The sequence below is a fragment of the Arvicola amphibius genome, chromosome 11 (genome assembly GCF_903992535.2).
Source record: "Arvicola amphibius chromosome 11, mArvAmp1.2, whole genome shotgun sequence".
NCBI classification, from domain to species: domain Eukaryota; kingdom Metazoa; phylum Chordata; class Mammalia; order Rodentia; family Cricetidae; genus Arvicola; species Arvicola amphibius.
Window position 1 is genome coordinate 88185020 of NC_052057.2, and position 16540 is coordinate 88201559.

Genomic DNA, 16540 nt, shown 5'->3' on the forward strand with positions numbered 1-16540 from the left:
TATAGCCCTGGCTGTCCTGGAACTCACTCTGTAGACCAGGTTGTCCTCCAGCTCAGAAACCTGCCTACCTCTGCCTCCCGAGTGCTGGAGTTAAAAGTGTGCACCACCACTGCCTGGCATCTTTTTCTTTCTTTTTTTTTTTTTAATATTTATTTATTATGTATACAATATTCTGTCTGTGTATGTGCCTGCAGGCCAGAAGAGGGTGCCAGACCTCATTACAGATGGTTGTCAGCCACCATGTGGTTGCTGGGAATTGAACGAAGGACCTTTGGAAGAGCAGGCAATGCTCTTAACCTCTGAGCCATCTCTCCAGCCCTCTCTTTTTCTTATTTAAAAGATTTGTTTTGTTTTGGCGTCCGGACTCAGATGCCAGAGTGCTCATGAATACTAGGCGAGGAGGGGACCTACCACTGAGCTGTATCTCCATCTCTATTTTTTGTTTGTTTTGAGATAGAATCTCATGGAATATCCTAGACTGGCCTGTAATTCATAACAATCCTCCTGCCTCAGCCTCCCCGCTGCAAGGATTAAAGGGGTGAGCCACCATTCCATACACTCATAGTTTGACCACTAAACAGAAAGACAGATGTGCAGGTGTTTATTATTTTATTATTCGCCATAAGAAGGAGAAGAGCATGGCATTGTGGTATCTGAAACAATTGCCCTAGACCAGAAGTCTCAAACTCTCTGTACAGGGCTGGAGGTGGAGGCTTTGGTGATGGCACTGTCTTTGGGAGTCTCTGAGAAAGACTCCACACCGCTGCACTGTGGCACCGAGCAGTTCTAGAGATCGTAGAGACAGGCAAGTATGGCTCAGCTGACTTCCCTTTTCTTACTTACAAAAGCCAGTGGGAGAGCTGCAGTCTCTGGATTAGTATTGAACTCCTTCCCCTCCTCCTACCCAGCCTTCTCATGTCTCCATCTGTAGTCTCTATGACGCCCTTGAGAGCCTTGGGAAGCTGGGAGGCATCCTATTCCCTGGAGGACCTAGGTATTGGTCCAGATTCTATTACTGGAAATGTGGCTATCAACCAGCAACCTACACTGTGCCTACTCAGATCAGCTGGATTTTTTTTAGCTGTATTTTCTCATCTCTGTGTTAGCAAACTTAGGTTTGTATACTTGAAGTCCATAATAATGGAATTTTGTTGTTGTTGTTGTTGTGAGTTTGGCAAAAATATTTTTGGAGATCGTAACTGTGTTTCCAGGCGATGATTGTGTCTAGAAGGTTCTGGAAACAAAGCTGAAGACGTGACCTTTGTTCCAGGATGACTATATGGAAGCGTTGGCCAGGCTCCACCTCACAGTGACCAGAGCCTACAAAGTGAACACGGACATTAACTTCGAGGTGTTCATTCATAAAGTGGACGGTCTGTCAGATGATCACAAAATTGAAACCCAAAGAGACATTCACCAGAGGGCCAACGACGACCTTGCAGATGCTGGCTTAGAAAAAATTCACCTGAGGTAAGAGCCGACACCCCTTAGGGTCTGGGTCCTAAGAAAGGCTGGAGCCAGCGGACTTGGGTTTTGGTCACCACAGCTGGCTGGGTGGGGACAGGCTAGGCATGGATGGCATGGATTTACTTGTTTACCTGAAATCAGAAATGTTGTGTACTTGCTAAATGCTAGCCTTTGGCAAAAATAGTGTTTTGTTTTATTCTTGTATTCAACAAGTTGTCAAAACTAAACTTCTCACCTCATATGAAAAACACAACAAAACCCATGACTCTAACCCAGGATGCTAACTGATATTCAATAATAGTTACTGCTAATAGGATGGTATTTATAACCTCAAACAGACGAGGCTGAAAATCATTAGGATAGGAATTCAGAGGAAAATTTCTCCCATCTATTTTGTGGGGTAGGATAGTACATAATCATTGACTTTGCAAATTGGGGTATGAAAAAATTGGCATGCTTCAGTATCAGTAATGTAAAAGTTACTAATGAGGCAACAGGCTTGTGTGGGGATGAGGGCAGAGACTCTGTATAGTGTAAGGATGCTCACACAGGACGTGGGGATGAGGGCAGAGTCTTTGTATAGTGTAAGGATGCTCGCTCACACAGGACGGCCAAACTCCCAAGCTTGCCAGTCAGTGCAGACTGAGCCTGGCTCTAGCACTAGGGCAGGATAGAGGCTGCCTATTAGGACATATTTGTTTTTGACCAATTCATTATGAATTCTGAAGGGGGCTTGGTGCTTGTATGTTAAAATTGTACATAAGATCACTGGCATTAGTGACAGAGCCTAAAACAACTGCCCAGTCAGAGAGAACCTGATGAAATACCACCTTTTCTTTCAGCTTTTATCTGACAAGCATTTACGATCATTCAATATTTGAAGCCTTCAGTAAAGTGGTTCAGAAACTGATCCCACAACTCCCGACGCTGGAGAATCTGCTGAATATCTTTATCTCAGTAAGTAGATGGTTTGCTCCTGTTCAGGTCGTTTGCAGAATCCGAGAGCAGCACAGCTAGAGTGAGAAGATGAAATGCCTGCCTGCATTTCAGGCACATCAGCATCACTCTCGAAGGTTATTCCTACGTTTTGTTTTAGAGCCTTTAAACTCTGGCAATGTGTGTTTCCCTGGTGTGCTTGGATTGCTTATTCAAGCCGGAGGCAATCATTAGTATTAACAGAGTCTTACCTTGGATATGGAGCAGAAAGCCTGGTTTTGGGGCCAGCAAGTTTGCCAAGCCTCACTACCAGCATCCAATCTAGACCACACGATACAAGGAGAGAGCTAATTCCTTCCCAAAAGTTGTCCTCTGACCTCCATGTTTGTGCTGTTGCAAGTCCTAACTATCTTTGAAACAAAAATACATGAATATAAGGAAATTCAACATTGTCTGAGTGCTGAACCTGAGGAGTCCTATAAAGGCCAGGCCAAGAGTTAGGAAACACTGCCCACGTGGTTTACCAAAGATAAATAACTTGGACTAATTCAGCCTTTCATGTGTTCTTTCAAACCCATCATAAAATGTATGACAGTCAAGCTAAAATTGCAATAAAATGGTACAATAGGAGTTCCTGATAATTTTGGCTTATTTATATATTGCATTGGCGATGCCATATAATTTTTAAATCTTGAGAGAAATCACTTTATTCTGAAATTGTTGTCTGTTGACTGTACATAGTAGAAGGCTTCACTGTGACAGTTTCATGGAGGCTTACGTTGTTGTTTAATGCACCCCACCCTCCGGGCTGCTGTTCCTTCCCCTCCATGTCCCCTTCCCTAATTAGTGCAGTAGAATATCATTTTTCATATAACCACGAAGTGGTCGGAACTTGCTGTTACTTTAAGACGTGTCTTTCCCCCACCCTGTCAGAATTCCGGAATTGAAAAGGCATTTCTGTTTGATGTGGTCAGTAAGATTTATATTGCAACTGACAGCACTCCAGTGGACATGCAGACTTACGAGCTCTGCTGCGATATGATTGATGTGGTGATCGACATCTCTTGTATTTATGGGTAAGCAAAGCATTATTTTCTATTGTAATTAGAACGAGTCCCCTTCCCCCCCCCCCCGACAGTGTATTCTGATTATGCTTTCCCCTTTCCCAAATAAAACATTCTTAAAGGCCATAACTGTGCTGTCCTTCCCAGGGCTGGAGGTGTGGCTTAGTCATGAAGCAAGTCCTGAGATCAGTCCTCAGCGGTGTAGAAACAGGGAGGAGGGGAGGGGATGGAGGACTGTCTCTTCATAGCTTCCAGGCATCTTTGCGTTTATTCACTTGACTTTTGTACTTCTGTTTTCAATGACTGGGATCTATAAATAGATCATTTAACATGCCAGTAATAGCAGGTGATTGTTGGTTACCTGCCTATTATGATTAAAACTTTGTTGCATATATTGTCTATAGTGGTCTGTTGTTCTGTTGTTTGTTTTAATAAATGGAGCTTGCCTGAAGATCATAGTGCAAAGTAGTTACATTGTCAGCCATACTGGCCAGGGAGTGATGGCACACACTCCCTGATTTGGGAAACAGAGGCAGATGGATCTCTGTGAATTCAAGGCCACCCTGGGCTATACAAGATTGAATCAGTCTAACAGAGAATCAGAACTCACACAACGGTGATCCTAGCACTTAGGATCGCACGCCTTTAAAATCCCAGCACTAGGAAGGTGGATACAGGAGCGATATGGCTGGGTAGAGAGAGGAATATAAGGGACAGGAACTCAGTGGAGTGTGGGGTGTGGAGTCTTCAGGATTTGTGGAGACAGGATCTTGCCCATTTTCAGTCTGAGGTAGAAGTAAGAGCCAGTGGTTGGCAGATTTGCTTTTCTGATCTCCAGGTTGAACCCCAATATCTGTCTCTGGGTTTTTATTATTCATGCTACAATCATCTAATTTAGTTGTCAGTTGTTCCACGAGTTAGGGATTACTGTAATGATCTGTCCTGTCCCTTTTAAAGACAAGGCACTCTTCAGCTTCCAGCCTGAGTCCTTTCCTTTTCTGTCTCCCTCTGGAAGAGGCAGCTTCTGTCTCTCCCCACTTCTCCCCTTCCCCTCTTCTGTTTCTCTGTCTCCCTCCCTCCCTCCCTCCCTCCCTCCCTCCCTCCCTCCCTCCCTCCCTCCCCATTTCTCCCCTTCCCCTCTTCTGTTTCTTTCCCTCCCTCCCTCCCTCCCTCCCTCCCTCCCTCCCTCCCTCCCTCCCTCCCTTCCTCCCTCCCTCCCTCTCTCCCTCCTTCCCTCCCCACTTCTCCTCTTCCCCTCTTCTGTTTCCCTCCCTCCCTTCCTCATTCCTTCCCTCCCTCCCTCTCTGCTCTTCTCCCCTTCTCCCTTTCCCCTCCATAACCCACTAAATAAATATCCAACTTCACTCTGCATGGTGTGCCTATCCATGTCTCTGTCTCTAGCCCACTGCGTGGCTCCCTGCCTGGGACCAGCAGCCTTCGGAGACTTGCTGTGTGGTCTCATGGCTTGCCCATCTGTCTGTCTCTCCTTGTGGAACTGGCTGCCCCATCGAGGTCTCTCACCCACCACTTGGCTCCCTGCCTGGGACTCGTGGCCCACTGGCCCTGACATTCAACCTGCTCCGTCAGCTTCCGGAAGTTTCAAGCTTAGCTGTTTCTGTCTTCCATTATCTGAAAATTCTTTGCCCATCCTGTGTGATTTTCTGTTATCTCTGTTACATATACGTTTATGTACGTGCAAACACGTGCACATATAACATGCTTACTCCTAAGGCTGTGGGTAATAACGAAAACACTGTTAATAGGCTCATAATGTTCCTGCCTTAATGGGGCCTAGGTAAGTTGTACTTGTCATAATTTATTATTGTCATCAGACGAGGACATATGGCTTTACCTGTAGACCTTCCTCGTGATTGTGACCCTGTGATAGTCTGTTATTTCTAAGATGTAAGTGGAAGCTGAGTGAGGCTGGTTACAGTCTCAGTTGCTATGGTAATCCAGTACAGTGAATAGCACAAATATCTGGCCCCATAGTTAATGATATGCATGTTCATTATTGTGCCATGTGGCAATTAGACAGAAGTGGTTAGTTGTTTGGGTAAATGATGTTAATCAGAGGTCCTTGCACCAGCTAAAGCAAACATGAGGAGAGGCAGTTAGGCTTTGTCAGAGATGACTTTTCTGGAGCGGAGTGCTGGGGTTCTGAGACCCCACATAGTCCCTAAGAACGGGTTTGGAGCACAGTGGTTTGTGGGCTCCAGAGTTTCCTCAGTGTGCTTGCTAGTTTTACTTCAGCTTGACTCAAACTAGAGTCAGCAGGGAGGACGGATCCTCAGTTTAGAAAATACCCCAAAAGATGGGCTGTAGGCATGCCTGAAGGGCTCAGTTTTCTTAATTAGTAATTGGTGTGGGAGGGCTCAGCTCATTGTGGGTGTGGCCACCTTGGGCTGGTGTTCCTGGGTTTGAAGAAAGAAGGCTGAGCATGCCAGTAAGCGGCACCCCCCTCCCCAGGGCCTCTGCATCAGCTCCTGCCTCCAGGTTCCTGCCCTGTTTGAGTTCTGGTCCTGACTTCTTTCGCTAATGATCAATGATATGGAAGTGCAAGCAGAATAAACCCTCTCCTCCCCAAGCTTTTTGGTCATGGTCACGGTCACGGTCACAGCCACCCTGAGACACTCAGCCACCGGAGCAGCTGTGAGCCTGCTCTGTAACCAGCACCGTGGGAGCAGGAACGTGGGTGGAGACTAGGCCCTAGCAGGCAGCCCAGGAAGCTGGTGGCCTGGGACAGGAAGTCATCCTGCCCTTTCTCAGCTGCCTACTGGAGACCAGGTGGTTTGTTTCCGAAGGACTCTCAGCTGAGGCTCTGCGTAGTCAGCAGCTCGACACACACAGAAACATACATGTACACACACACACCACACACACACGTATTCCACCTTCACGTGTTTTCCTTGCTTATAGATGGAAAAGTGAACAATTTCAGTTGCAAAACTTAACAAATTTCTTCTTGTAATTTTTTGACTCTTCTATTTTGTCTGCTGTGTTACTTTTTGTGGTTGTAAAGGCAATACCTCCTTATGACAAGCATAAAAAGTAAACTAGTTTGGGATCAGGGATTCGAGCTCAGTGATAGGGCACTTGCCTGGCCTGCGGAAGCCCGCTTTAGATCCAAACTAAAAGCGAAAGCCAAGAAGTCTGTAACCTCACTTTCTAGAGACGGTCACTGTTCGCATTTTTAGAAACATTGTGTTATTATTATTATTATTAGTTTACATTAGCGTTTTGCCCACGTGTATGTTTGTGTGAGGGTGTCGGGTACCCTTAAATTAGAGTTACAGACAGCTGTGAGCTGCCATGTGGGTGCTGGGAATTGAACCCCGGGTCCATTTGGAAGAGCAGTAGGTCTCTTAACCTCAGAGCCGTCTCTCCAGCCTGAAACCTTTGTTTTGTCTGCATGTGTGCACGTGCGCCGCATGCATGCCCGGTACCCTCAGCTTTTAGAAGAGGGTGTTGGGTGCCTTGGAACTGTAGTTTTCTGGTGGTTGTGAGCCACCATGTGGGGAAGAGCAACAAGTGCTCCTAACTGCTGGATCATCTTGCCAGCTCCCACTGCTTGCATTTTTATATATTTGATTTTTATTTCTGTTTCTAATATTTTAGGATAAGGGGAAATGACTATAAATAATTTATATTCTGCTTTTTTTATGTAACATCTGTGAATTTACCCATGATATTTAGTAATTAGCAGTATTTGGCATCTATTCAAGTATATTTACTTGAAAAAAATTTAACACAGTCTTTCTTTTTTCAGTGGGTAAAAAGATTTAAGTGTTTCCATTTTTTTTTTTTTTTTTTAGAGAATTACTTAGCAAGAGAAATTCTGTGTTGAAAATGTAGGTAAGCTCATTATGTGGTGCTTGCCTGTAATGCCAGCTCTCCAGAGACTGGCTGAGACAGGAGGAGGGAGAATCCAAAGCCAGCGTGTGCAACATAGCAAGATTCCATCTCAAAATAAATAAATCATACCTAAACATTTTCAAATGTCTGCACTCTTACACTGGGAGATTGTTGTTAGAGCTGGCTGGAGATACAACTCTTACCTAGCATGCACAGGGTACTAAATTCTAATCCGAGTATCGGAGGTGGTTTTGAATGTTTGAAGGTTATAGTGGGCTCCCTGATGCCTTTTAAAACTAATTCCCATCATTTTTTTTAAGATTGAGGACCATTTTGCTAGAGTTTGAAAGTAAAAACAGGGAATGTGAGCTTGATTGATAGCTGCTAGGGGGGCGGAGATGAGAAGCAGAACCTGCCTTTCTAAATTAGCATCCAAGAAACCAGCTGTGCTTTGCCATGGAGGTCAGCAAGCAGCTGTGTGGCTGAGGGGAGAGGAGCCGCAGAGGAAGAGTGAGAGAGCCCAGAGTCAGAGAAAGCATGCAGACTCCTGATCAGAATCTGAAAGCGAAAAAGATTGAGTCACCCACCTTCCTTCCTTCCTTCCTTCCTTCCTTCCTTCCTTCCTTCCTTCCTTCCTCCCTCCCTCCCTCCCTCCCTCCCTCCCTCCTTTCCTTCCTTCCTTCCCTCCCTCCCTCCCTCCCTCCTTTCCTCCCTCCCTCCCTCCCTCCCTTCCTTCCTTTCTTCCTCCCTTCCTTCCTTCCTTCCTTCCTTCCTTCCTTCCTTCCTTCCTTCCTTCCTTCCTTCCTTCCTTCCTTCCTTTTTTGTGGAATCTTGTTATATTGTCTATGCCTGCCCTGAACTTCTGGGCTCACCTAATAGAAATGTAAATTACTAAGTTCTTTTCAAAGCTGGAATCCTGCCTTTCCTTGAAACTGCAGTTTGGGGCCCTTCATTGTGTTGTGCTTGCCACCCAGGCCCTTTTTTGGTTCTGTAAAATTAAAGCGCCAGCTTTGATGGTGGTCAGATCTGGATTTTAAATCCTGGTTTACCTCTGTCATTAACTTCGCCCAAACTGTTTATTTTTGTTTATTTGCGAACCCAACTTTCCTCAGTATCTGTCTGGCTTAGAGGGTTTCCCCAGCAGCTAGTATATGGTTAGAACTAGGTATGGTCCCCGATTTACTGCACAGTGATTTTGGGGTGAAATGAATAGTTCCATTTGAATCAAATTTCTAGTCACTTCTTCATGAATTTGGGCAACACACCAGGAAATTTACATAGTTCCAGATACAGGGAAAAGTTACAGAGACACTTTATCTAGGATTCAGACCCAAGCACGCCGGTGTCTTGAGTGGGCCCTGCTTTGGTCTTGTATTAGCAGCTAGCTGCCTTGTGCTTGCTCTCCCTGTAGGGTTCTGGATGGGTGATGTCATTTCCCCAGCATTGTTGATGGTGTGCAGATGGGGAAGTTGAGGCCTAAAAAGCTGACATAGTAAACAGGCACCTAGGCTCCGTCTCCGTAGACCACACCTGAAAACGCTGACTACAGAAAATGACCGCACCACGGGACTGTATGTCCTTCGTGGGGATTTGCCAGTTTTAACCACGTGGACACATTTGCTCTTATTTTCCTGATGCACAGCTAGCATTTGTGTTTCAGCTGGGCTGCTGGGAAATTGGTTGCAGATCGACTGATTCTTCGTATTTCCTGAGAGTAAGGACGCCTTGTTGCAGGACGCTGAAATCCAGCGTGTCTGGGCTACTCTGTTATCTACTGTGTACCATAGTCGGGTTTTACCGGTTGTCCTCCGGCACTGCCTTTTCTTCTGTGGAACTGCGGAGCTGGGGGATGGACCCTAGGGCCTCACCTTGCTAGACAAGGGTGCTACCACTGACCTACATCCCCAGCCTCTTGTTTTTTGTTTTTCTTTTCAAGACAGGGTTTCCTGTGTAGCCCCGACTGCCTCAGAACTCACTATATAGACCAGGTTGACCTCGAACTCTCCGAGATCCCCCTGCTTCTGCCTCCCAAGTGCTGGGATTAAAGGCCTGCGCCACCACCACCCTGCTTATCCACAGCCTCTTAATTCGGTTTTCTAGCAGTCTTTCTTTCCTCTGGCTCAAGTCAAGCCCAAGCATTTGTTGGTCCCGTCTGTTTGAACTCTCTTTGGAAGTCTTTCCCTTGCTTTTGGCAACCTAGCTGTTCCTCTGTGTAAAAACAAGATGCCTTTGGCCACGGAGGCACGAGGGCTCGCCCCTACTTCCACTCACGGTCCTCAGGCACCCCGAGAGTTGCCAGCTCCCGCAGCACCCACTCACTGTGCTGGTAAAAGGGTGACTATCAGGGCCGCCACACCTCCAGGGCCTGTGTGATCCTTTCCCCAAAGGCATTCCCCGCATAAACGGTCTGTTAGGGTGATAGTGTTCTGTGTGCTGAGGTGGGGGTCTCTTGCTGGGTTGCAGTTTGTGGTTCTTTCTTGAAGGTCAAATGCATTTTGGTTTCTGTCTCCATTTAGTCTCAAAGAAGATGGAGCGGGAGCCCCGTATGACAAGGAGTCCACAGCCATTATAAAGCTGAATAACACAACGGTTCTTTATTTAAAAGAGGTCACAAAGTTCTTGGCGCTCGTATGCTTTGTCAGAGAGGAAAGCTTTGAAAGAAAAGGTAATTTTTGGTGTGATTTGAAAGAACCACCTCAGTCCGCGCCGCCTCTGTCGCCTGTTGAATGTGCGTAGACACGGCCTGCCCGCCAAGCCTCTGCTCACTGGGCCCTGGATTAGCAGGCCTGAGGCAAGCCCTTCACAAGTGTGGATCTGGACCTCCCTGGCCCCGTTGTGCAGCCATGGTTGGAATGACATGGAAGGAGAACCAGAATCCTCCACGGGGCCTTGGCTTTCACTTTGCCAGGTTCTTACACCAGGAAAGGAGTTCTTAACCTTTGTAGCAGGTGGGGGCCCGTCCCTGGGCCACAGTGTTGGTGTTTGGTGACCCCTGTAACCATTGTTCTCCCGATTACAGAGGCCTAGAGGTAGCTGGCATTTGTCTTCAAATAGCAGGGATGGAGTCATGATCCACACAATGAAGGAATGACTGATACTATAAAAATGTCTTTAAGGGTCAAATTCAGAGCAAGAAAAAAGAAAAAAAAATCGGTTAATTGCTTTTACTTGAAACATACACACATACCCATCACCAACAGCTGAATCTGACCTTTTGTTGTTGTTTGTCTTTTCAAGACAAAGTTTCTCTGTAGCTTTGGAGCCTGTCCTGGAACTGGCTCTTGTAGACCAGGCTGGCCTCGAACTCAGAGATCCTCCTGCCTCTGCTTCTGAGGGCTGGGATTAAAGGCATGCGCCACCACTACCTAGCCTTTATTTTTTTAAACGATGCCAGTGTGGTTAGGGCCGTTTAATGGTAGCTAGGGCGTAGTTCACTACAGTGCACAGTGCTGTGGGCGGCTCAGAGCTTGTCCGTCTGCTCAGGGACATGGACTGGATCCCCTGTGCTACAGAGAGCAAAGCTAAGCTAACCCAGCGAGGCGCAGCAGTAGTAGCCGTGGTAGCGGCTTCTACTGTCAGGTGACCAGTGAATGCTTATGATCAGCTTGGTCTAAAATAAGGAACTCATAAAGAACAAAGTGAGGCTTCACATCCAAGTTGTGTCCATTTCTGAGAGTTATTTTTCTTGCCCTCTTTCTGTCTCTTTACTTTATCCCTTCGTTCTCAACAAAACTGGCTTCACTGTTGGTATGGTTTCATAGCGGTTTTGTTGGTTTTTTTTTCCCCAACTTTCCCCATATTTAGTTTCACTGTAATAAAGCCAATTTGTATTCTCGCTCCCTCTCTCTCTCTCTGTGGCGTATGCGTGCATTGTATGTGGTGTATCTGTGTGGTATATGCCTATGTTGTTTGTTGTGTATTACTGTGTTGTATGTGGTATATTCTTATGTTATATATGTATACACGTATATGCATATACTATGTATAATAAATATTCTGTAGTATGTATAGTGTTCATATATATACTATATAGTATATATGGGTATTGTATGTAGTGTATTCATATGTTATATGTGGTATTTGCATGTGTTAGGTGTTATGTGCATGTGTAGTATGTGGTATCTTTATTGCATACATATGTATGGATGTATAAGAGCACACAGAGATCAAGTGTTTTCCTCTGTCACTCTGCTTTATTTTCTTGAGACAGAGTTCCTCACTGAAACTGGCGCTCACCATTTTTGGTTAGACTGGCTGACCAGCATGTCCAGGGGGAGTCCTGTGAGCACTTGCTCCCAGCCCCCACTCCACCAGCAGCACTGGTGGAATGCCTCAGCTCAAAAGGGTGGCTTCCAGTGAATATTAACAAAATACCTTTCAGACTCTCTGCTTAATGTGCCCAGTTCCATCAATTGTTCATATCAATATTGAATTTTACTATTTTAGGAAGTTAGTTTTCATTTACATTTATATTTCCAGCGCTGAGGCTGTTCGTCTTCCAGAGACTAACCAAACTGATTTTTGTATCATTTGTCCTCAAAAGTTGAGAGTGTTCATTTTTTGTTCCTCATCTCCATCTGCTAGAGGAAATAACAGATTATCCGTTAGATTATGGCCTTCTCTTGGGAAGATGGGCAGTGGGATTGGGCCAGTACACAGTGGTAGAGGCTTGCCTCTCGCGCGTGATGCCGTAGGTTCAGTCCCAGTACTGAGCATCCCCTGTCAACAAGTGAAGACAGACAGGGCTGTGCTTTGTTCTTCTCACTTGCTGCATAGATGATTTTACTCAGACCCAAAACTATAAGTGACTTGGTTGCAAGCTGATAGCACCAGCTGTGTCCGCTAAAGATGGCTAGGCTAGCTAGGGAGCAGGAGACGTGGTCCTCCCCAAGGACGAGCCCACCAATTAGTTGTCCAGTGCCAAATGATCAGCCCGGAAAATAAGCATACAGGTGGCAGTCTAGGGATTGAGCAGAGCAGGCTCTATTTGGGAACATATGCGTGTATACATATATACATGGAGTAACATGGAAAAAGAGGCCATGACTTTAAGGAGAGCATGGAGGGAGGAAAGGGAAGGGAGAAATGTAACTGTAATCTAAGAAGACGACGGCGCACTAGGCTCTTGGAGGTGTAGAGCTAGGTGTGTGTGCACACACAGACCTTCCCATTCTAAATCTCCTCCCACATTTATCATTGGTCGGTCTTTCCTGTGCATTTTGGAAGCCGAGGAAAACAAGACCCACGTCGATGTGTAACTTCAGCTGGCAGCGGGTTCTAAAGCCTAGGAACATTTGAGCTAGGCTGGAGAACTCATTTGTTGTAAGCTAATTTTATAATTAACCGAAAAGTTGCAAAAATGGTAAATAATCTTCAAGTCCTCATCTGGCCTCTTTGACAGCATTTGACCTGGGGATTGCCAGTTTCTAGTTGGGCTGAACTTGTGCACACTGGCCAGAGTCCCATGCAGACATGCCACCATGACCTTCCCGTTCAGATGGTTGCATCCTGTCTGTCTGCTCCTGGGAACCTCTACTGAAGTCGTGTCAGGGTCCCCACTACAAAGTTTCTAAAAGTAAATGCTTCATGCCGCACAAATCCGGTTGCTCCTTTAGCTTTCATCGTTAATGTGAAACTAAGTAGAAACTGATCATCTAGATATTTGGTGAATTATTACGAAGCCACAATGTCCGATGACAAGCAGATTTTGTAGGATATAGTAAACTAACTAGAAACCTAGTTGTTGAGTTTAATTTAATGCTATGACTAAGCAATGTGGGGAAATGGGCACATTTAAAGTTTCATCATCTTTTTTTTTATTGTTGTTTTGTTTTGTTTTCCCTAAGACAGGATTTCTCTGTGCAGTCCTGGCTGTCCTGGAACATGTGTGTATTGTGTGTATGCATGTGTGTTTGGTGGTGTCGTTCCATATTGTTTGTCTCAAAAGTAACTAATCCCTACCTAATTATTTAGTTATTTAGTTATTTTTGAGACAGGGTCTCACTGTGTAGCCCTGGCTGGGGAATTTAGGTTGTCAGGCTTGTGAAGCCAGCCCTTTCTGAAAATAAAAAAAAAAAATATTTATTGCTATTACTGCATGTGTGGAGTTGGTTCTCCCCTTCCACCTTCATTTGTGTTTCGGGGTGGAATTTAGGTCCCTCAGGCTTGCATAGCAAACACACCTGCTGAGTCATCTTGACAGCCTTGATTTATCTTAATTACAATTAGTCTTTTTTTAAAAATATTTATTTATTATGTATACAATATTCTGTATATGTGTGTATGCCTGTAGGCCAGAAGGGGGCACCAGACCCCATTACAGATGGTTGTGGGCCACCATGTGGTTGCTGGGAATTGAACTCAGGACCTTTGGAAGAGCAGGCAATGCTCTTAACCTCTGAGCCATCTCTCCAGCCCCTACAATTAGTCTTTAATCTGAATGATTAAAAGAAGTTAGTGCAGTTCATTGGTTTCTCACATCTTTGAGGGCACGGACACCTTTGGAAATGTGTTGAAAACTCTGAGAAGCTTCTGGAATAGTCTTGAGGAAACACCCACCTCCCATGACCACCTGCCATGCTGGACCTGTTCCATGATTGTGCCTCTGCTGCCCCCTGCTGGCGGCAGATGCCGCGAGTGACAGGTTGTTTCTAGTACCACCATTTAAAGTGCCATTTTGTCTTCTGCAGGCCTTATTGACTATAATTTTCACTGCTTCCGGAAGGCCATTCATGAGGTGTTCGAGGTGAGAATGAAGATGGTGAAATCTCGAAAAGCCCAGAGTCGCTTACGGACGAAGAAAGGAGCTACTCCTAATGGAACCCCTCGCATGCTGCTGTAGGGGGGTTGTCAGGAGCCTGAGCCCATGCGTGTGATGTGGGTGCTGAGCCGCACTGCACCTCAGGAAGGAGGAGCCTGCGAAACGGACGTAGATTTGTTCAGGACAAAAGAAAGTACTCTCTTTTTAAAATAAAATGAGCACTTCGAAGCAGAAACCTGTACAGTAACAATAAAGTGAGCCCACTCTACTTTCGCTGCATAAATGTAAACTTCCGTGTTGATAATCAGAAACACCCCTCCCCCCGTGAGAACTGCCAGGAACTGTACATATTTTGCACTTTTTCACATTTTTTTTCCTCTGGAGACGAACTTTGATAAGGACTTTTCTAAACTCTTTTCTGTACTTGATGTCAAGGGCATGCATACTATGGTTTATATGGCCATCGGAAATTCATCCAAAGTAATACATTGGTAAAGACTTTTTGTAAATTGGGGAACCTTTGCTATCAATTGTTAAGGGGGAAATCATTTTTCAGTGGAGCAGGGGCAGGTCCGGGCTGGGAGTTCCAGGCAAGAACAGTAAGAACTTGTGTTTGTAATGAGTGCAAATGGGAATTTTCTAGAAGAACATCAGTACCAGGCTTCCATCCAAGTCTGTATCCCTATGGCCATGCCTTTCTGCTCACCCAGTCTTTGTGAAACCCTCTCCCTCTGCACACATCTTTGTAGTCGGTGTGTTCAAGTGGGTGACTTCTTTTTGCTGCGTTATTCTAATGAACCTTAGGGACCAGATTTCTAAAACGATGCCAGTTAGTGTAAAGATACGTGAATGTTGGGGGAGATAGCACGGGTTTGTTGGGGAGAAAATTCTGGAGGCACTTCCATACCTGCCAAGGAGGTAAAATAACACAGGCCGGGAGGGTCCCCAGAGAGTCTCAGTGGCAGGTGGCCTCTCAGACTGGGTATGCTTGTGTACCTGTTTGTGTTTGGCTCCTGCGAATGGCCTCTTGTGCTGTGTTTAAAGTCTTTGTTCAGGACCAGTTTTCAGTGCCCCATGGCCACAGGGGGAGCAGGTCTTTTGTCTTCACTATGGAGTTTAGTCCTTGGTGGCTCCATTTGGTACCCGAATTACCCGTCCATCTGTGACAGTTTGCCTTGTGTCCTCCACCCGTACCTACCAAGTTCAGCTTGCTACCAGCTTGCTCTGTGAGAGAATTCTGACACGGGAAAGCTTGTGGCCTGTGGGAAAAGGTCAGCCTCAAGAGGTTAGCCATGAGTTTCTCTAGATGAGCAGGGAATTGAAGTCATATCTCGGCTCCTTTTCTTAATAGTTTTACAAAATATCTCTCATGGAACAGAGAATTGCATTTTTAATAAGACTGTTTTTTAGGTAAGACATCTGCCAGTTTGGTAGACCACATAAAATTCCCATGTAGAAGTGGAGCTTCTGTTTTGAAGCTGGTTATAGGATGGGTTTTTGTTGAAATGTGCCTTAAAAGCCTGTCACTTCACGGGCGTGTGATCAATCCTGCGGCATAGGGCCCACGTTCCTGATCACAAATGCACTCTCGTTGCTCATGCTGATACGAATGGGTTACTGCCTCCAGCCTCGTGTGACAATGACTTCTAAAGATACAGGAGTTACAACTGAGTGGTGAGGTTTTTCAAGTCTGGGATGACTACAGATCCTCACATTCGTTTCACATTTTATCTTAGAATTGGGAGTTAGCCTAAGGCACTGTGTAGATCTGTGTTGACGCTCAAGTGCGACTATACCCAGAAAGGCCAAACTCTTGGCTACGGTGGCCGCACTAGGACAGTTTTGTTTGGTTTTAGGAGTTGCGAACGTGAAGATTTGTAGAGCAGGACAGGCTTTTGATTTTTGAGTCAACTACTTCTGGGTTGTGGTGGGATTGACTCGCCGCTGTCTTAGCTAACTTTTAGTCGTGGAGATCGATGTGAGTGACCAGGATAGAGTGCTTTCAAAGGAGTAGAAATAAAAGCTGATTAACATTTACCAAGTGTTATTTTGTGAACATTATATATTTTGGATCCTTAAATAAGAAATGACTAAAAATCACAGCAATACTATTATGTGTGGGTGATACGCCAACTGTCTGAAATGGAATTCATAAAAACAATGGCGCTGTTGTGCGATTAAAGTTTAGTATGCACTCAACAAACAGACTGGGTGTAGTTTGTAATCGAGCACACTGTTTTAATGTCAATAGTATGTCATTTGTAACCACTGTGGGCCAGCCTGGTCTACAAAGTGAGTTCCAAGACAGGCTCCAAAGCTACACAGAGAAACCCTGTCTCAAAAAAAATAAAAACAAAAAAGAAAAGAAAAATATTATTCAAGTCACGTTCTAAGGAATCTGATGCTCTCTTTGGCCTCCATAAATACTGCATGCACATGGTGCATGTATCTATGTGCA

The 16540-nt window shown here is 45.3% G+C and overlaps 1 protein-coding gene across 1 annotated transcript in view; it reads left to right on the forward strand.

Moving 5' to 3' along the window:
* Rragd (Ras related GTP binding D) overlaps positions 1-16128 on the forward strand; it is a 39607-nt gene extending 23479 nt beyond the window's left edge. The window contains exons 3-7 of the mRNA XM_038347756.1: positions 1271-1470; positions 2310-2424; positions 3337-3479; positions 9839-9987; positions 14012-16128. Of these exons, the coding sequence (XP_038203684.1) occupies positions 1271-1470; positions 2310-2424; positions 3337-3479; positions 9839-9987; positions 14012-14163 (759 nt within the window). The 3' untranslated portion in view covers positions 14164-16128. The remainder of the gene's footprint in view (positions 1-1270; positions 1471-2309; positions 2425-3336; positions 3480-9838; positions 9988-14011) is intronic.
* Positions 16129-16540: the final 412 nt, after the last annotated feature.